The following is a 22,927-nucleotide window of genomic DNA, read 5'->3' as shown; positions in this document are numbered from 1 at the left end:
AAATCAAAAGTATTGCTGCCTCTAGTTGCCTCCTGAACATGCTGCTGTAGAAAACAAACATCCAATAAATCAACAAAAGCCTTGCTAGTGTGTCAAAAACAAAGTAACCAACCTAAAAATTCCAGTCAATATCTGGGCAATTTAAATCCCCCATTATAAGATGCTCTGATTTACTTGCCCACTTTATTTCTCTGTACAATTGTTTATTATACTCATCAGAGTCATTAGGCTTATAACACACTCCTACTCTAAATTTTGCTTTCCCAGTGGGGAAAGACATTAGGAATGCACTGTACAGCCGTATCAACTGGCTGTACTTCCTTGGATTTTGTGTTTCTTAACCAATAGCATAACCCCCTCCTCCCTTCCTGTACACATTCTACTCCCCAAATTCCAGTTGTGCATTCCTAATATCTGTGTGATAGCACATCTCTGTTATCCGAACAATATCTGAAGTTTTGACCAACACCTCAAATCCATAAAATTCATTTACCAAACTCCTAGCATTGGTGTACACACAAGTATACATGCACCTGTTCCTAGCTACCCTAATACACCCATGTATTTAATTGTTCCACAATGACTCCCAGCAGTCTCTGGAATCGCCTGCACCTTCTTTTCCAGGCTGCTGCTCATTTTAATAGAAGCAGTGCAAGAATCACTTTCACTTCTGCCAGCAGCTACTGTTAATCTATTAGGCTGTGTATCCCCCCCAAGCTATCAGTTTTCCAACCCACCTAACTCTGCTTCTGTAGCATCAAGGACCCAGGGAGGCATAAATTCAAATTGAGGAAAGGCAGTTGTAGAGTAGATGTGCGGAAATTTGCTTTAGCCAGCAGGTAGTTGATTGCTGGAACAAATTTCCATCTCTCGTTGTGGAAGTTGATAGGTTAAATAAATTCAAGGGGGAATGGATCTGTGAAATTTTTTTTTTTGGCTGATGCTTCATAAGCTTCAGACACACACCTCTACCTGGCATTCACAGAATTCTGTTTTCTTCATGAGAGTTCTGATATCACATTTGTGCTAACAGCCAGTGGTGCCTTACCCTCCACACCGTGATACTACGTATAATCATTTATGTCAGCTAATTTATTTTAGCAATCTCAGTTTTAGAATTTTTATATGCTAATATACTTGGTAAGTTGTTATATTGCTATATACCTACAATAATCTTGGTAACCAAGATTATTGTAGGTATATTGCAGGATTTTGCAAAATATAATTAACTGTTGACACTAGTATAAACACAGAAGAGCAAATAAGGCCATCATGCCTCATGGCTTTAGTAATCTTGTTGAAAAAACAAACTAACCTTATAAAAAAAAAATGCCTTTTGAAAGTGCTTTATAAAATTAGAAGCCTGATTCTGAAGTAAAAAAAAATAATAAAACTGATTTTTTTGGGGGAAAAATAGTTTTTAATTTTTTCACTAAGATTATAGAGGAATTTCTAAATTATTTTGATATTTTAGAATTGTATACCAACACACATGAAAATGCAAGCATTATCACTCTTTACAAGAAAGCAGGCTGGCAATTTTCCAGAGCAATCAGTCTTTTCAAACTTTCTTGCATAATTATTTTGGCTGATTAGGAGAATAATTACTCAGGATTATTTAATTTTTTTATTCTGAAAACCAGCATAGTGAATACACTTTTACAGACATGATAGGCATAGAGGTAATTGCAGACATATCTGTAATTACCTCTATATTGTGGCACATATTGCTCTGATTTCTAGTAAAATAGTCAATTAATAAAAATGAAATTAGGTGATGTTTTTAAATTATTCTTTATTGACATATAAAGGTCTCTGATAATTTTAGTGTAAATGTATATGAATATTTTGTTTGTCTTTTAAAAATTTTATTAATACTAATTTTTTTAACGTCAGCTATTTCTATGCTATTAATCAGGTAATAATCCATTTGATTATATTTTTGAAAACTATAGTAAAATACAGTTTTATAAACTATAGTACTTTTATTTTAAGAATATTTTTAACTTATTTATGTGTGCTAGTGGTGCCTCCGTAGCCAGGTGCAGCAGTGCTTAGCACACCTTGATTAGACCAGGATTTGAGTCCATGACCCCCAAATACAGAAAGTCAGTGAATGGCCACCACATATCCCCAGCCCAGATAAAGGGTGAGGGTTGACGTCAGGAAGGGCATCCAGCTGTAAAAATTTCATGCCAAAACAGTAAAAATGCTGACCTCATATATAATGGGAAAAAGGCAAGGACAAAAAAAAAGTGTTAGTATTGCTCATATTGTCCCATTACTTTGTTGTGAGGTAAGATGTACATCTTAACTACCCAAATCTGGCAATCTTGGGTTCTGATCTTTACAGGATCTTGGATGTTTTATTCATTACAAAAAAAAAGTACTGCAACTTATTAAATAGTACTGTATGTGAGTATTACAGTTAAGGGAAGAGTAACACACAACATGTAGAAAAGTATTAATCATACAAATAAAAAAATATATTTTCCCCTTCCATTATATGTATACTGTACATGTTAATGAATACTTAAGTTTTGCTGTTGCATTTTTTAGCAATGCAACTTTTTCCACAAAGTGATAATGATCTCCACTTGCCTTTTAAACTGCTATAATGCTTACAGCTTTTTTTTGTTGTTGTTTGTCAGACAGCATATTTAAAGGCAGATTCATGTCAAATATGCAAGCTGATCCTGAATTTTGGACTTCCACTAATACTGTACAAACAAAGCTCCTTTAAGATAATTTTATTATAGAATAGCCATAATCGTTGAATAATGTGTATGAATGAAGTCTAAATTTTGTTTTTCTAGTCAAATAAAAATGTGCAAAGTTGATATGTCAATGTTGCTTACAAATAAAACAACTTAAAAGTTGTTTAGAGCATTCACTGAGTTCCTTTTAACAGCTTAGTGTCCCCATAAATTGCAGAAACCAGAAATTAAGTTCTCCATATCAGCAGAATCCCATACCTTTTGACAAAGTTCCACAAGTAAATGAAACAGGGCTAGGTCTGGGTGGGCACAAGATTTTACCATACCCAGTCTGCCCTTTTGGCCAGCCTCATGGTTATAATGAAATGAATTCAAGTTTTAGTTTAGAGAATTAAATATACAGGAAAGCCATGTTTATGAACTATTTTTGTGTTGTTTATAATCATACTTTATTTTCTTGTTTGTAGATTACCTTATATTCAAACAGTTGTATTTAATTTTATGTTTTTAAAATGTAATATTTAAGTCAATAAATATATCTACTGTTGTTGTTGTTGTTCCTGTAATGATCTGAACCATTTTATTAGTTCATGAAAATGATCCTTTGAATACTAATCACTGGTTCTGAACAGTTATTTTGTACCTGTCCCTACACAATTAGTTTTCACTCAGCTCTGCAAACCCTAGATCCACTTGTGGGTTGAAGCATAGTTAAAACATTTGAGCTGAGATGAAATCTTCACCATGCACTATCAGTTTTAATGTTGTTCTTGCACAAATAGCCAGCACCGAAACTAAATTTGTCAATGCTTGAGTGGTTTGCTGGATTTGCCTATTTTCTTACAAATATCTGGATTCTGGTAGTGCTGTAAAATGATTACCTGTTTTGGGAGATTCAACTTTATAAATAAAAAATTGATGTGTGACTTGATATGCAGCTAACTAAAATTTGTTATTAGTTATTTGAGAAGTGGAAGAATTATTTTTTATGAATGTGCTTATTTGTATACAGTACATTGTTACTATTGAGATGAGTGTACACTTAGTGATCACTGAACTATGACCACCTATCTAATACCATGTTAGGCCACTGTTTGCATAGATAACAGTTATATTCACCTAGGCATTGACTCAACTAGATGTCTGAAGACATCTGTAGGTATCCAGAGTTATGCTGCCTGCAAGGCTTTCCAGTGTTAGAATAGGTGATGGTTGCATGTCCATATGCCTCACATCCCACAGGCATTCAATTGGATTGAGGTTAAGCAAATTTGGAGGCAAATCAAGATGGGTGATATCTTCACTGTGTTCCTTGAACCATTTGTGCATAGCGTGGGCCAGATGGCATAGTACATTATCATCTTGGAAGATCTTATTTCGGTCACATGGTCTCCTAAGAGCTGCTGGTAGACCTCACCAGTGAAGTATTGGCCCATATTCACCAGGGGTTCTAGCTCTTGCCAGCTGCCTGGATAGGAGGCACCATGCATGATGGCTCTATGGACTCATTACTTTTGCCGCACATAAAGGTGTCTGTTGGCATGTTTCACCAGGTATTTAGACTCATCTGATAAACACACTTTTCCAATCCTCCAGTGTCCAACCAACATGTTGTTGACACCACAGCATTCACCATCAGTGATCAGCATTGAGGAGTGTCTGCTGTGGGACCCCATACATCTGAGTGTGCAGCCATCATCATTTGGAATATTGTTCTTGCATTCCTCATATAGGCAATGTCAATGTTGCACAGTGACCTGCCATTGAACCTGTTCAACACACTGCACCCTTCGCTCAGTGAACATCCACCTTACATAAACCTTTACAGTTCTTTATGCCAGTGGGAGGTGGTTTGGGCCATTTGACACCTTTCTTTGTACACCGTAACAGTTGGCCGTGAGCAACTGACAACACGTGCTGTTTCCAACGTGGAGGCCTCGAGGCATGAGCTCCCACAATCATGCCCTTTTGAAACTTCATGATATTATTATGTCCCATAATTGCTACTTTATCATTGTGACTTACATGACCAGATGCAAATTACCGCTGCTTTGGCATATGAAGCTGTTTGGCTTTTTATACTGCAAACTGTGCATCATGATCCAGTACAAATGAGTGGTCATAATTCAGTGATCACTGAGTGTATAAATATAAGTTCAGAAATCATTGTTTTAGATAAATTTGTTTTCTGCTGATATATTTCTGAATATATTTTACTTTGGCTTTAACTCCTTTTTGATTCTAGGTCACTCCTGCAAATTTCTATCGCTTATTTCGTACTATGTTTCCTTCTTCTCCTGAAACGTTAAATAAAAGATTTCACAAAGGCTTTGATGACACTTTGAATTTCCTTCAGAGAAATGGTAAATTTAGTTTTTTTTTCTCAGAACTGTTAAGTTTGATTTTTAATGAAATCAACATTTTATTTAAGGTTATTCCTAAATATAATACCACTCTTATACCATGTTAAATTAATAATATATTTAACAAGCCATTCGTCTAAACTACTATATATTAAGGCAATGTTTCAGGTATCTAACTGATACCCATCTTCAGACTGCGCTGCTGACAGACTCCTCGTGCTGCTGCTCCCAGAAACGTATGCACGTCAGGTTTATGGGAGCATCGGCAAGAGGAGTCTGTCAGCAGCAGTCTGAAGATTGGTATCAGTAAGATACATGAAACATTACCTTAATGTATAGTAGTTTAGGTGAATAGCTTAATAAACTATATTATTAATTTCACATAGTATAATAGTGGTATTATATGTAGGAATAATCTTAATGGAAAACAATCACGTAACATTTGGACTATTAAGAATCTGCTTATTCTTAATAGTCTAAATATCATTTATTCAGTAGATATATCTCACTCATTTCAAATGCACCATCTCACTCACAGAAATGCACCAAAAGACCAAATTATTTTATTTGTTACATTTTGCTTAATGTTAATTTATTTTATTAAAATAATTTATTTTAATTTGTTAGTTTGGATTTGAATTAAAGATAACCTACATGTTATTTAAATATATTAATAATTATTCAATGATTTTAATTTCAGGTTTTATACCAGGTTTAGGGAATATGCAATTTCAACCAAATACTTCTGTTCCTAATGAAGAATCACAGCCAGAAAATGATTCAGGTGTTCATATAATTGAATTGGTAAAGAATGATGTCTGTGGGAATTTTCTTGATTGTCACCATCAAAACCAGACATTGAGTGATAACTTTCCAGAACCATTATTGAATGGTTTGCATGGCACATACACTCAAGGTTATGGATTTTTGCCTTCTAATGTGTGCTTTCTAATTTAATTCTCTCATAATTTTGACCTTCTTATAGAAAGTATCTTAATGAAAAAAAAAAAAAAAGTAAGTTTTTATATACAAGGCAGGTTCAATAATTTCCAATAATGAATTTTTTTATTGATCACATGTGAATGCAGTTTATAAAAACATTTGTGTTTTTATATAGTGCCATTCTTCATTTGTTTGTGATGCAACAGTTCATGGAACACCATTTTACACATCCACATAATATTATGACATGCAGGTGTAGTTTGTTTTGTTCTTGTGTCATACATAATGTAATACATTGTGTATAACACAACAGAAAAGAAAGCAAACAAAAACAATGTAGTAAATTAGAGAACAGGTAATACATAGTTTATTAGTTAGCAGGAATGTTGGTATTTAAACATGAGATTATGCCACATTTTGCCAAGAGAATTATAGCTAAGTTCATAGTTACAAATTTTTTGCAGATATGCCAAAGTATTTAGCCAAGTTTCTTTTAATCCAGTTTAACCTAAATTGGGCAAAATGTCTACAAAACACTTCAAGTTGCTTCAACAGGTAACAAGGTAGTAAGGAAAGTGTAGTAGCTGCCCATCAAGCTTCCTGTATATGGCCATGACTGCCTGTGAGACCATACCTGTGAGACCATATGTACATGTCTGTTAATACCATGACTTATTTTTAAAAAACTAGTATTCATACTAGAATAGCTAAACAAAGAGTAAGGAAGTGAACTTTTTCTGCAGCCAAGAAAATAATTCTCCAATCATTCATACTTTTCCCATTGCCAAAAAAGTGCTATCCAGTTTTGAACTCTACCATACACTGTCTCAGCCACAGTGGAAGATAATTTATTGCAGTTATTAAGCTTTATGCTATTCAAACTTTGAGTCACTTCCAGTTATGTATAATAAGTGGAATTAATTCCAGTTGTGCCTAAGAGACTTTAAGAGACCAAATTACTCCTTAAAATTTTCTACTTTTTCTTTCCTACCAGAGGTCTTGCATCAGCTATAGGAAGCTATCCAATAAAAATTACCAAAGTTGCTGACTAATGAGAACTGGCTTTGGTTTCATGACAGAGCAGCACCACAACCACCATCACTTCACTGGACCATTAGAGCAAAGAGATTGGTGGACACTCGGGTAACTGTTATCAAAGTCCATTACACTCCGAATTATTGTAATTCGACTTCCATCCCTTCAGATAATGCTCAAGGAATGCAAATTCACCAGTCATAAAAAGGCCAGATTATCAGTGATTAATGCCCTACAATTAATTTTATAAAAATATTTCCAGAAGCTGTGCCAAAATTGGAAAAATTGCATAATAGTAAAATGAAAATAAGTCAGTAACATCATGAAATTCACATTACTACTACCAAATTAGTGCAATGCCATCATCATTGGAACTTTCTGAACCTTACTTGTATTTTAAAGAGATATGTGGGGAAATTGAATATTTTGACTTCATACCTGCATATATATGGTTATATTTTATATAGTTATCAAAAGAGCCATATGTGACAGACAAATAATCAGCACAATAAGTAAACAGTGGCCAAGGAATATCTCATCTGTGAACTTTCCAATTATGCATTATATTCCAGTATTTAATAAATGCAAGTAAGTGTGGCTTTAGCAAGTACTAAATGTATTTTATAAAAAAAAAAAGGTTGTGAAAAATGTACCCAGTTACCTCGTTTTTTCTTTAAATTTTAGACATTTATTTGTTACCATCAACAAATGAAATAAAATAACTATGTCAGAAATACGTTAAGGGCTTTAGCCTCAGACTGCAAAAGATTTAGACAACGTACAAATTAGTGCAAACACATCATACTAGTACTCAGCTAAACTCTGAATTAGCAAAAAATATGCAAAGGTGGCATTGTTTAAGTTATATCTCATATTGTGAATACTTTCACAACGAGTTGCCATAATATTGCACTACTTCGAATAAGTAAAGCTTCACCAAAGGAGAAGATTGTTGTTACTTATTCTCAGCGGATACCACCACCCAGACGGCACTGTGTCAGGGCTATTTGGCCTTTCTTCAGTGGGTGGGTAGGTACCCTAGTGATGCAATGATGACAAAACAGTTATGAAGTATAACTCCACAAATGAGATGCCTGATGGTGTATAATATAAATTAACTGAAATATGTTAAGGGCTTTAGCCTCAGGCTGTGAGAGATTTATACAACATACAAGTTAATGCAAATGCATCATATTAGTATGCAGCTAAACTCTGAATTAGTAAAAAAATATGCAAATGCGGCATCGTTTAAGTTAATTTAGCTGTGTACTAATTTGATGCGTTTGCACTAACTTGTACATTGTCTAAATCTCTCGCAGCCTGAGGCTAAAGCCTTTAACGTATTTCAGTCTTAATTTATATTATACACCATCAGGCATCTCTCTTATTGTGAGTTATACTTCATAACTGTTTTGTCATCATTGCATCACTAGGGTACCTACCCACCCACCGAAGAATGGCCAAATAGCCCTGAAACGGTGCCATCTGGGTGGTGTATTCTGCTGAGAATAAGTAACAGTCTTCTCCTTTAGTGAAGCGTTACTTATTCGAAGTAGTGCAATATTATGGCAACTCGTTGTGAAGGTATTTCACAATATGAGATATAACTTAAATGATGCCCCCTTTGCATATTTTTTGCTAATTCAGAGTTTAGCTGTGTACTAATGATGCGTTTGCACTAACTTGTACGTTTAATAACCACATGTTTATGACAGATAATCATGTTCAGACTCCATTTCAGGCAGTTATAGATTAAATATGGTATCAATAAGACTTATCTTACATGGTTTAGTGCCCTGTATTATATATCATGCACATCTAAAGAAAATATTCCACACATTCTTGATTTTAAATCCAGAAAACAAAAATGTTTTATTACATATGCTGGATGGCTAGATCGTACGTATAGCTTAGCTTAATTTTCAGCACTCACCTCATAGTAATCCGCTTAGCTAAGCTAAGCGGATTACTATGAGGTAATCCGCTTAGCTAAGCTAAGCGGATTACTATGAGGTGAGTGCTGAAAATTAAGCTAAGCTATACGTACGATCTAGTTATTACATTACAGCACATAAGGACTCCTTAAAATATCAAGAGATATGCTGGATGGTTAATATCCAGTCTGTAATTAATGTACACCTTAATTTTTTGCAAATAGAATTTATTTTTATGGGGAGAAGACATGAATTGATCTTGTCTAGAAAACATTCTTTGACATTTTAACATAGCACCCAACATACAGTATGCTGTTTTTGAGTAAATTAACATATCATTAATCCAATAGAGGGCCTTTTAGTTAAAAGAATGATTAAAGGACAAGAGAAGTGCATATCAGTTTCATAATGTCCAGGTGGGGTTGCTGCTGTACTAGCAAAAACTCACTTACAAAATTTATAGTGCCAATTACAATATCACCTACTTTTAACGACATCTTTAGTTAGCATTTCACCCTTAACTTTCTGATACTTATGTCCCTAAATGCGGGCATATCTACTCACATGACATCTATTAGATACCAATAGATTATTTATAATAAGTCATAAAGGAGATTAGGCTGAGAAGGCAGATTACGAGACATTTTTGGCAAAAAATACTAGGAAAAACAGCAAGGACATCTTTACTTATATAAACTCTAGAAGGAAGGGGATGAATCAGATTGGTCCACTTGATATCAATGGACTGTTGATCCTGCTCAGACAGCTGATAATCTGAATGAGTAGTTTGCATCTACATTCACACATGAGTTATTAAGGGAGGAAAATACCAGAGGTTTATTGAACTGAACAGAGTGCTTCATGATTTTGTAATAACTGAGAGAAAAGTGGAGGAGAAATTGTTGAAAACAAAGCCACCTGGGATCTATCCTGTTATATTAAAGGAGGCAGCAAAGGAAGTAAGCAAACCCTTAGCCATAATTATGAGAGCATCGTTGGACTCAATGAAGTCTTCACGGACTGGAGATATGCAAACGTATCCTCAATTCACAAAATGGGTTCTAAGGGTGACACAAGTAATTACAGACCAGTTAGTTTAACTTCTGTTCCAGGGAAAATAATGGAGTCACTGATTAAAGATGCATTGCAGATCTAGACAAGACTACAGTAATAATTCAGACACAGAATGGGTTTGTTCAGTGAAAGTCTTGTCTGACAAATTTGATTGGATACTATGATGTGGTTACATAGTATCCAAAGGAACTGAATGCAAACTAGTTACAAAGGAACTGGATGTAAAAAATAATTTTGATATCACATACTTGGATTTTAGGAAAGCTTTTGACACTGTTGCACATGGAAGACTGCTATACAAATTGGAGCAGTATGGTATTAAGGGTAAGTTGCAACAATGGATAAAAGGGTGGTTTAGTGGGAGAAGATAGTTTGGTAGTGTATAAGGCCTTGAATGGGTTGAGCATGCTGAATTCTGATGGGAGTTTTCTGCCTGCTCAGATTACAAACCTGAAGGGGCATAAATTCAAATGAAGGAAAGATAGTTGTAGAATAGATGTGTGGAAATTTTCCTTTAGCCAGTGGGTGGTTAATTGTGGGAACAAACTTTTGTCTGTTGTTGTTGTTGTTGTTGTGGAAGTTGATAGCTTAAATAAATTCAAGGAGGAACTGGACAATGTGTGAATTTTTGTGTGGTTTTTTTTGTATTTTTCTTTTTATTATACACTCGCTTTCTTGCATCACATGCCCCCATTACTATTACCATATTTGTACAGGCATCTTCCACTTAGCTCTCTTAATTGGGGCCATAAAAACAGTATGCCAAGAGAACCTGCATTAAGCAGGAGAAATTTATCCAGAGGAAAAAATGCAAATAATTTTAACTGGTTCGTTTCCCATCTGATTTTAAACTATTTCTTTATATAACAATACTGAATGTAGCAGAATATTTAAACCATTAAATATATAAATTATATATATTGTTTTATATGGTATAATAAAACAAACAGTATACATATGGCATATTCATACACAACTCTATGAATATAATCTAAGAAAATGCAAGGAACTTATCATAAAATTATAAAAAACTATGCACATATTGTACTTATATCATTTATGATAACAGCTTGCATATTGTTAATTTTCAGATTGCTCAAAACTACTAAATATAGCATAAATGCTAGCATTGTCCCATTTAGTTTCCAATGACAATTTTTTTTTTTCTAATAGCTTTTCATCTTTGTGTTATTAGCACTAAGCATCAAGTGAGCTGACTCACTTGATTTCTTTGAGATCATTTCAAAAAAAAAAAAAAATTAGTATAATAAATAAGAGGAGTTTACCTCAATATAGTGCGTAGAACACTTCCATATGATACCCTCCAGAAATTAAACCGGAAAAAACGAAAAAATCAACTTACCGGTACATTAGAGTAAAATATAATTAAATAATCAATTTAAAACAATTAAAAATCAAATTAACGCAATTAAAAGAATCTAACGAAAATATTCAAAACGATTTTCCTTCCTGAAGCTGACAACGCTTTTTGACCGTATGTCATGATCACAGGAATGAAAATTACCGAATCAGGTTAAACCTGATACTTAAATAGAGATTATTTGTCTTCACGCATGTGCGTAAAGGTCCACGCATCTGAGATCAAATATAGCCGCCGAACATTAGCAGAATTCTCGTGTAATTTAATTTCAACTGTTTCTGCAATTAATAGTCACGCATAATTACGTTGAACGTTAAGTATTTTGGCATCGTTAAATAAAAAAGTATGTTTTTTGTTAATGGCATGAAAGGCTAATTCTGACGCTGAACGAGAAGCACGAACTGAGGCTTCATGTTGATTTACACGAATATTAAGAGAAAATCCTAATTCATTTCCTAAATCCTAATTCAAGGACTTCCTAATTCATTTCACAAATATACGTGGTCTCAATTCTAATGTCAACGATGTCCATTTCCACTTGCAGTCTGCCAAACCCCATGTACTTTTTCTGACTGAATCTCAGTTATCAGTTGATTCAACTACTGCTCATCTCAGATGTCCAAATTATTTGCTGTATGATTCCTTTCACCTCAAAGGTGGTACTTGTGCATATGTCCGTTCTGATATTCCCTGTCAGAGACTTGGCAATTTGGAATCTCCTCTCTTTGATCTTCTCTGGCTTAAAATCTCTCTAGCTCATTGTGTCAAATTCATCTGTTGTCTCTACCGTTCTCCCAACTCCACTAATCACTTGGAGCTCTTTGACTTCCTCTCTTTGCAACTTGACTTTCTCCAGTCCAACTTTCCTAACAGTGAGGTAATTTTCCTTAGTGATTTTAACGTTCACAACTCCAGCTGGCTTCCGTTTTCTAGTCACACCGACCCAGCAGGTTGAGAGGCTGAGGCTTTTGCAATTACTAATGACCTAGCACAGGTTGTTCATTTACCTACAAGAATACCGGACAATCCTAATCATACAGCCAATACGCTTGATCTTTTTCTCACAAACAACCCTTTTAAGTACAAGGTCGAAGTGAGAGGTCCTTAGGCACTTCAGATCACAACTTGGTGATTGTCTCTTCTCCAATGGAACCTTTATCTCATGGCTATTCCCAACCTCGTGTTGTTTGCCATTACAAGAATGCAAAATGGGATGACCTGCGAGACTTCTTTTCCCTGGTCAGATTACTGTTTCAAAACTTCTGATGTCAACGTTTGCTCAGATCTTATCAGTGAAATTATTCTTGCAGGAATGGAATCCTTTATCCCACACTCCACTTTAAAATCTCGTCCTTTATCTAAACTTTGGTTTTCCAATAAATGTGCTAAAGCTGTTCAAGAGAAGAATATTGCATATCGTAATTGACTCGTTTCTAATTCTTCAGTTTCATTTTATGCGTACACCAAAGCTCGTAACAATTGTAAAGCAATTGTTAATCAGTCCAAACTAGAGTTTGAACAGGCTAAGAGTAGAAAACTTGCTTCTTGCCCTAATAGTAGCCGAACATTCTGGTCTCTTGCCAAAGCTATTGGCCGCAACTTTTGCCCATCTCTGCTCCCACCTCTATCCAAACCAGATGGTTCTGTTGTCACTTCAGCCAAGGATAAGAAAGCTCCAATTCCCGATGGTATTTCTCCACTTGTTCTCAAAACCTGTGCTCCCGAACGTAATCCTATTCTTTGCCGCCTTTTTTCACTTTCTTATTCCAAAGGTGTTTTTCCTTCTGCTTGGAAATTTGCTCATATCCAGCCAGTTCCTAAAAAGGGTGACAAATCCCTCCCATCCAATTATCGTCCCATTGCAATTACTTCTACTCTTTCTAAAGTAATGGAGATATCAATTAACCGTAACCTCTTAAACTACCTAGAAACCTTCCGTCTGATCAACGATCGCCAGTATGGATTCCATCAGTGTCGATCCACTGGTGATATTCTGGCTTATGATACCCATTTATGGACTAATTCAATGGAAAGGTTTGGTGAAACAAGTAGTTGCACTTGATATCTCAAAGGCTTTCGATCGTGTTTGGCATAAAGGTCTTCTAAACAAGCTTCCATCTTATGGTTTGCCAACTGTTTTTAGTAATTGGTTATCCAGTTTTCTCTCTGATCGCTCACTGAGGGTGATGGTAGATAGCTCTGTCTTCTAACTTCTCCACTAATGCCGGTGTCCCCCAAGGTTCAGTTCTTTCCCCCACTCTTTTCCTCTTGTATATCAATGACCTTCTTCCATTGACTGGAAATCCTATCCATAGTTTTGCCGATGATAGCACATTGCATTCAACTTTCCATTTTGAGAAATCTTGTCCTGCTCAATCAGCTTCAAAGCTCTCGAAAATCTGCTGCCAATTCCTTAAATGCCGATGTTCAGGTAATTCTCCAGTGGGGCAAAGACAACTTAGTTGATTTCAACCCTTCTAAAACTCAGTCTTGTCTTATATCTCGAAAAAAAGGATTCTTCTGCTCCTATGCTTATCTTTAGTGACACTCCGATTTCTAGGCAAAATGATATATCTCTTTTGGGATCGGAGTGATATATCACTCCGATTTCTAGGCAAAATGATATATCTCTTTTGGGGATTACCCTGACTTCTAATCTCTTGGCACAAGCACATTACAAATATTGCTTCCTCTGCATCTAAAAAACTTGGTTTTCTCTTTCGCTCTCGGCGTTACTTTTCTTCCAAACAGCTGCTCACTCTGTATAAATCGCAAATCCGCCCTGCCATAGAATATTGTTCCCACATCTGGGGTGGTGCCCCCAAAACCTCTCTCAGGCTTCTTGATTCCATTCAGAAGAGGGCAGTTAGGTTAATTAATAATTCATCTCTAACAGAGTCTCTCCACTTGCTTTCTCATAGACTTACTGTTTCTGCTGCATGCCTCTTCTAGAGATACTTCCATGGGCACTGTTCTTCTGAATTGGCTTCTATAATTCCTGCTCTTTCAAAACAGTCCGAACACGTGCTGCCACCAGCCAGCATCCATTTACTGTCCAACTTCAAACCCACAGAACCAACTTTTCATCTTCTTCATTTAACTGCCGTTTTCTGGAACAACCTTCCTTCATACGTATTTCTTGAAAATTACAATCTACAGAAGTTCAAGTCCAATATCAACAAATATCTTCTTTCGGCTTCTCAACCTCCAACCCAAGCACGGTACTAAGTACTATAGGTTCTAATACCTCTCGTGTTTGGGGTTCTCATAAAAAAAAAAGAAAGAAAATCGGGTCAAACCTTGATAAGACGAGTCGCAATCACCGCAAGAAATGTATACCAGATTATTAATTTGTGTTGCGAACACTGAAAGGACCGAGCGATTGTTCAGTATAGTGTGTAACTTCCGTATTGGTCTAGCTACAATTTTAAATTCGGTATCTTTAAAGAATCTGTTAAGCTGTTTGTGCCACTGTTCAACATATGGGACAGAAATAAAGTATTTTTTGATATTACTATTGTTGATTGGTATAGTATTTTGTATCCTATCCTTAGCTTGTACCCTAATTCGGTTTATTGTGGTAATGAAATAACCCCTGTTTAAGAATCTGCTAGTTAATATTTGTATTTCTGAGTCCAAAGCAGAATCCGTCGTTGAATATTTATAGGCATTAAGAAATTGATTAAAGATAATCTTTTGTAGGTGAATGGGTGATAGCTATTATAATGTAGAAGCATACCGGTGTTTGTAGGTTTTCGATAGATGCTAAATTGTATTTTATTCGAGTCCCGGGTAAGCGTGAAATTTAGAACGTTTAATGACTTTGTATCCATATCCTCCCTTTCCAATGTAAATTTGAGTCTAGAATGAATATTATTAAACGAATGTAAAATGTCTTGGATAGTATTACTATCGGTAATAACTAGAACATCGTCTAAATACCTCGCATGGTATGTGATACGGGTTCGAAAAGGTGTCAAATGTATCTGCTCAATCGTTGAGAGATAGATCTCTGACATTAAGCCACTCAGGCTCAAACCCATTGGTAATCCAAAAATTTGTTTGTACACCTTGTCTCGAAAGGTGATGTAGTTAGCCGCAACTAACAGTTTAATTAGGTGAAAAATTTCCTTAATAGGTAGCTTCGTATAATTAATTGGTGTAGAGTTTTTGTTTAACATATCCCAAATAATAGCTAATGTATATTCAACGTATATACATGATTACACCTCAAAGTATATGAGGTGTAATCAAAATTTGGAGTGCACTAATATTTGGGAAATGACAAAACTTAGCTATTTGGTTGGATCTTTTTCTTTGGAGTACTTTCCTTGACACTGTATAAACCAATTCTAATGCTTCTGCAACTTCTAGGAGCATTATTTTTAGGCTTCTTTTAGAACTTTCAATAGTTCCTGTGTTGCATTCTGAATAACTTCCCCAGTCATTGCATATTTGTAATCTCTAAAGAGGTCTTAAGCTTGGAAAATAAACAAAAAAAAAATCCAGTGAGTATGGAAGATAAGGGACCACAGTGATGGAGTTCCTCACAAGAAATTCTTGAATGAAAGTGCCATCAGTGTAGGGGCATTTTCATGATGCAAATACCAAATTTCCCTAAAGCCCACTTTTCCAGTCATTTTCTTTGAACAGTATCACACATTCACCTAATTAAATTGGTAGATGTGCGAATTTGAGTGTTTTTTGTGTTATCTTTCAGATATATAGATATTCTTTTTTTTTTTTCTTTTTTTAATTGTGGACCTAATGAATTTAACCAATGCATTTAAAGCTGATGTTAGGTAGTTCTGCTTATGTGTAACTTAAGTATGGCAACCATGTACTGGTATAAGTATTTACAACATTTGACCATGGTTTGAGCCTACATGACTGCTAAATGATTACTGATAATGATAACTAGCTGTAAAATGCTCTGACCTATACAGTCAATTGTTGAAGGTAAAGATAAGAAAGGCACCTGGGGTGGATGGGATCTATCCAGCAAACCTTTTGGCTATAATTATGAGCATCCTTGGACTCAGGGGAGGCCCCCATGGACTAGATACATTCAAATGAATCCCCAATTCACAAAGAGAAATCAAAAGGTGATACGAGTAATTAAAGACCTGTTAGTTTAACTTCTGTTCTGGGGGAAAATAATGTAGTTACTGGTTAAAGAAGCACTGCAGGATCATCTAGATAAGACTGCAGTTACAGTTCAGACACAGCATGGGTTTCTTAAAGGGAAGTCTTGCCTGAGCAATCTGATTGGATACTATGTGGTCACAAAGGAACTGGATGCAAAAAATAATCTTGATATCATATACTTGGATTTCAGAAAAGCTTTTGATACTGTTGCACATGGAAGACTACTATACAAATTGGAGCAGTGTGACATTAAGGGCAAGTTGCTACAATGGATAAAGGATGGTTGAGTGGGAGAAGACAGTAGTAATCAGTGGACACTGCTCTTTATGCACTAATATTATTAGTGGAGTCCCCGAGGGTTTGGTGTTGGGCCTGTTGTTTTCTGTATTTATCAATGATATTGATGAAGGTATATCAGGCTTAATGTCGAAGTTTGCAGATGATACAAAGTTGGGCAGATGGGCTGAGAAGTGACGACTAAAATTAATATTGACAAATTAAGAGTACTGCATATGAGTAGTAGTAACCCCAGAGAAATGTATGAACTGTGTGGTAATACACTCAGGGTAGTAGAGAGTGAAAAAGACCTGGGGGAGGGGTAATTGTGTGGTCAGATATGAAGTTTTCTGATCAGTGCAGACAGGCTACCAGAGCAGGTCATGGAGTATTGTCAATGATATACAGGAATTTTGCTAGCAGGGATATGGAGGTGATTATCCCTTTGTATAAGGCAATGGTCAGGCTGTGCCTTGAGTACTGCCTTCAGGTCTGGAGGCCTAATTTTAGGAAGGATGTAGAGTTGCTAGAACGAGTACAAAGATGGGCAACAACATTGGTGGGGGTAACAGAGGGGGGGGACTCTCACCTTGATGTTGGAACAAACTGCCATCTGTCATTGTGGAAGTTAATAGCTTAAATAAATTCAAGGAAGAACTGGACAAATGTATGATGGTTGAGATGAGATGAGATTTTTTTTTTTATGTGAAAACATCTTTGGCGGCACCTAAATTTCGGACTGAAGTAAAACCAAGTTATGATTTTGCAACATGGAAATGACGTCACTGGACGTCATTTCCAGTTTGTTGACTTGATTGACAAACTGGAAATGAGGTGTTGCAAAATTGACAGAATAGTGAACTCCAAGGGGATGAAAGAGATGTCAATGATGGGAAATTACATAATTTGATGTCATTTCCGGTTTGTAGATTTGAAATCACGATTTTGCTTAGGAATGATGTCCTTTGACATCATTTCCGGTTTGTCAATCAAATCGAAAAACTGCAAATGCCGATTTTGCGACACGGAAATGACATGTCGCATGACCATTCATGTGACAAGGCATGAATTGTGCTTCAAATAGACTTTTTGATGTGAAAACATCTTTGGCAGTGCCTACTAAATTTCAGACTGAAGTACACCCAAATTGTCACGAATTTGTGACACAGAAATGTCATTTGTCATAATTTCCGGTTTGTTGATCAAATCAACAAATTGGTAATGACCATTTTGCAACACGAAAATGGAGTGTTGCAAAATTGCAATAGAATAGTGAATTCCATGGGGATGAAAGAGGTGTCAATGATGTCAGTTTACAGCATTACCAGTTTGATTGACAAACACGTTTCATTTCTATGTAAATCACAATTTTGCATAGAAATGAGGTCACTTGACAATTTCTGGCTTGTCGATTTGATCATCAAACCCGGAAATGACATGTTGCAAAATCACATGTTGACACAATTTTATCAATTTGAAGCCATTCATGTAACAAGGCATGAATCCTGCTTAAAATCAACACGTCTGTCATTTATCCAGTGTTATTTTCTTGTAATTTCTTGTACATGAATGCGTGAGTTTGAAGCTTGATGCTTCCCAAAGCTTCACAAGCAGGCACACTACTTTGTTGATCATTGCAATGCCATCTTTTTTCTTGCCCAAATGATCTTTTTTGGGTGTTATTTAGCCACAGCAAAATGTGCACTTGTGGACTATCATGATGTTGAAATTCTATATACTTAAAAAAAGTTGACCATGTAAAACTGACCAAATGGGCTATAACGTTTTGACTGCAGTGTTCATAATTACATTCACAATCTCCTTGAAATATATCACAGAAGTTACAGCATCTTCGTTCACTATTGTCACCTTCTGCATGTGGTCAATATCGCTTGCATCATCCTGGCTAATATTGCACCCTTTATTCTGTAACTTGCTCAATAGCTGAGGCAAGTGCAGCCAACCGATTTCATTGCTACTCAGAGTCGAGAAAATTGTAGATTTACCAAGCTGTCTAATCATGGCAAATAGATCATGCTTACATTGAGCCAAATAGTAGGTTGAGTTTAGAATTGTCATTAGGAAGGCCAAATTGTTTTTGATACAGCTGTTAATGTACTCTTTGGATTGAACCTACTTGCAGATCAGTTTTGTATCTTTGCCTATGTATTTGAAAGCCACCGTCAGAGTCCCTCATTCTCAATCTGATTACCGTCATTGCTACATAAAGGAGATGTGGAATAACACCACATGGGTCAGATTGCCTGAGCTCGCTTGTTGCCACCATGAACGAAGTCACACGCAAATTCCTTCTGAACGTTCTGAATTGTCAAAGGTAAATGCTGGGAAAGAACAGTTCCTCTGTGTACATTAGTTTCTCCCAGGGCAATTCTAAGATATTTATCATCGCCCAACAGGCAATGATACTTTCTTCAATCTGAACTGCTTTGCTTGTCTTCTTTAGCCAAATTAATTTCCATGCGACTTTCAAAGAATTGCTGATTTATCGTGATTTGGTACAATCGATAGAGAAGCATATATTGAAGCCATGCTTTAACCACTCACTTTCTTACTAACCCAATCAAATGGCTGAACTTCTGTATTTTCTTTCCTGTAAGTAGCATTAGCAGAGGCATATGATTCAAGAAAGCAAGCTTATGCAGAATTAGCCAAAAAAACACACTTCCACTTCACCACTCCGTTTGTCGAAATACCTGTCCAGCTGAGCCTTAAATTTATTTAGGCTATCAACTTCCACAACAAGGGATGGAAGCCTGTTCCACCAACCAACTACCCACTGGCTAAAGGCAAATTTCCACACATCTATCTTTCCTCAATTTGAATTTATGCCCTCTCAGGTGATTATTCTAAGCAAGAGAAAGAATCCCATCAGTATTGAGCTTGCTCAAACCATTCAAGGCTTTATACACCTCTATCAGATCAACTCGCCAGTGCCTAGTCTCCAGACACTGTAATTTGCAAAACAATCCTTTCTTCATAAGAGCAACCCCTTTGTTCCATTCACTAATCTTGTTGCCCTTCTCTGTACTCGTTCCAGCAGCTCTACATCCTACTTGAAATGAGGCCTCCAGACCTGTATACAGTACTCAAGGTGTGGCCTGACCATTGCCTTTTACAAGGGAATAATCACCGTATCCCTGCTAGAAAAATTCCTGTTTATCATTGACAAGACACCATGAGCTACTCTTGCAGCCCATCTGCATGGTTCAGAGAACTTCATATCTGCCTGTACAATTACCCCCAGGTCCTTTTCATTCTCTACCACTGTCAGTGTATTACAACAGAGATGATACGTTGCTCTGGGGTTGCTGTTTCCTCATATGTAGTACTTTACATTTGTCAATGTAAAAACTTAATTTGCCACCTCTCAGCCCAACTGCTCAACCTTTCCAGATCCTGTTGCAGCAGCATAACATCAGTAGTGTCCTTAACAACCCTGCCAACCTTTGTATCGTCAGCAAACTTGGACATTAAGCTTGATATACCATCAATATCATTTATAAATACAGAAAACAATGGACCCAACACTGAACTCTGAGGGACTCCACTAATAACATTTGTTCACGACGAGCAGTGTCCATTGATTACCACTGTCTTCTCCCCCTCAACCACTCTCCTTTATCCATAGCAGCAATTTGCCTCCAATGCCACACTGCTCCAATTTGTGCAGCAGTCTTCCATGTGCAACAGTATCAAAAGCCTTTCTAAGATCCAAGTAGATCTTAGAAAGGCTTTTTATACTGTTGATACTTCATATCTATTATAGGTTTCTGTGTCACATGTTAATTTATATGTATCCCATGCATTTTTCTTCCCTGCCATATGTCTCATTAGTTCATCTGACATCCATTTAGGCCTAAACCTTCAACAATATTTCTTAGCAGTTAATCATGGTATGTTACTTCAAGGGATCTAGATAAACTAAGCAGATTGGTTGGAAAGTTATTCCCTGCATCCAGTTCTTTTGTGACTGCATCATAGTATCCAATCAAATTGGTCAGGCAAGACTTCCCCTTAACAAAACCATGCTGTGTCCGAGCTATAACTGAAGTCTTGTCTAGATGATCCTGCAGTGCTTCTTTAACCAGTGCCTCCATTAATTTTCTTGGAACAGAAGTTAAACTCACAGGTCTATAATTACTTGTGTCAGCCTTTGATCCTCCTTTGTGAATTGGGGTCACATTTTTCACATCTCCAGTCTATGGGTACCTCTCATAATTATGGCTAAGGGTTTGCTTACTTCCTTTGCTGCCTCGTTTAATATAACTGGATAGATCCCATCCACTCCTGGTGCCTTTCTTTTGTTTATCTTCAATTTCTCCTCCACTTTACTTTCAGTTATTACAAGATTCTCTAGCTTACTGCCAGAGTTGAATACACCTCTGGCATTCCCTTCGCTGAATAACTCCTCATGTGTGTGAATGTCTATGCAAAATATTCATTTAGTTTGTTAGCTACCTGAGCAGGATCATCAACATTTGAACCATCGATATCAAGTGGACCAATCTGATTCATCCCCTTCCTTCTAGAGTTTACATAAGTAAAGAACGTTTTGCTGTTTTTCTTTGCATCCTTTGCCAAAGATTTCTCATAATCTGCCTTCGCCTGCCTAATCTCCTTTGTAACTTGGTTACAGATCAACTTATATCTATCATAGGCTTTTGTGTCACATGTTAATTTATATGTATCCCATGCATTTTTCTTCTCTGCCATATGTCTCATTAGTTCATCTGACATCCATTTAGGCCTAAACCTTGAACAATATTTCTTAGTTGGTATGTAAAGCCTCAGTTTCCAAGATAAGTTTTGAATGCTTCCCATTTTGAATTTGCTGTTGATAACATCATCAGTTGGTCCCACTGTAGAATTTAAGTACTGTCTCAGACCATCATAGTCACCTTTACAAAAGCAAAAACCCATCCCTTTACCCCTGATGGTAGTTACCTCCAAGTAAATCCCACTTCAGCACACTGATCATTGCCACCTAGTGGTTCCTTTATCTGCAGATTCTTAATGCATGAAGAATAGCATCAAGAGTATTACTCTGTAGTTGCCTCCCAAACATGCTGATGTAGAAAACAATCATCCAATAAATCCCCAAAAGCCTTGCTAGTGTGTGAGTGACCAACCCACAAATTCAAGTCCATATCTTTTTTTTTTTTTTTTTTGGTAGTTGTTGGCACATCGGCTTCTGTGGCCATAGTGCACCTCCCAAGGTTTTTGCAGTACTTTGATCCAAGCCCGAGGCGGGATTCGAACCCGCGACCTTTGGGTTGCCAGGCAGGCACTTTACCCACCTGGCTAGCCCGGTCGGCAAGTCCATATCTGGGAAATTAAAATACCCCATTATAAGACTGATTTACAGGCCCACTATTTCCCTATACAGTTTCTTATTATACTCAGAGTCATTAGGCCTATAACACATTCGTAATCTCAATTTTGATCTCCCAGTGCTTATGTCACACCAAACTGACTCCACACTGCACTGCACTGTCCAGCAATGTACACTGGCTTCACTTCCTTGGATTTTGTTTCTTAACTAATAGCATGACCCCCCACCCTTTGTATCCTGTCTATCCTTTCTGTACACACTACTTCCCAAATTCCAGTTCTGCATTCCTTATATCTGTGTGACACCACATGTCTGATATTCTAACAATATCTGCCTTTGATGTTTTGAGCAATACCTCAAATTCATTTACCAAACTCCTAGCATTGGTGTACATGCAGGTATACATGCACCTGTTCCTATTCTTAGCTACCCTAACACAACCCATGTGTTTACTTGTACCACAATTACTCCCACTAGTTTCTGAAATACCCTGTCTTGTTTTCCAGGCTGCTGCTCATTCCAATAGAAGCAGTGCAAGAATCACTTTCACCTCTGCCAGTGGCTACTGTTAATCTATTAGTCCTAGTATCCCCCCAATCTAGCAGTTTTCCAACCCACCTAACACTGCCTCGATAGCATCAGCAAATATTCTTGCACCCTTTCTATTTAAGGTGTATCCCATCCCTGTAGAAGCAGTCTCCTGT

At 36.6% G+C, this 22,927-nt stretch overlaps 1 protein-coding gene across 1 annotated transcript in view; it reads left to right on the top strand.

Annotated features, from left to right (window-relative positions):
• The window catches only part of LOC150077275 (uncharacterized), a 133,461-nt gene that overhangs the window by 83,373 nt on the left and 27,161 nt on the right, over positions 1-22,927 (top strand). Inside the window, exons 5-7 of the mRNA XM_090385837.1 lie at positions 4,963-5,080; positions 5,781-5,996; positions 7,525-7,645. Coding sequence (XP_090241963.1) covers positions 4,963-5,080; positions 5,781-5,996; positions 7,525-7,645 — 455 coding nt within the window. The remainder of the gene's footprint in view (positions 1-4,962; positions 5,081-5,780; positions 5,997-7,524; positions 7,646-22,927) is intronic.

Source organism: Mastigoproctus giganteus, chromosome 12 (genome assembly GCF_048544385.1).
Source record: "Mastigoproctus giganteus isolate SK-2022 chromosome 12, ASM4854438v1, whole genome shotgun sequence".
Classification (NCBI taxonomy): Eukaryota; Metazoa; Arthropoda; class Arachnida; order Uropygi; family Thelyphonidae; genus Mastigoproctus; species Mastigoproctus giganteus.
Note: the sequence above shows the minus strand (reverse complement) of the source record. Positions and strands in the feature narration are given on the sequence as shown.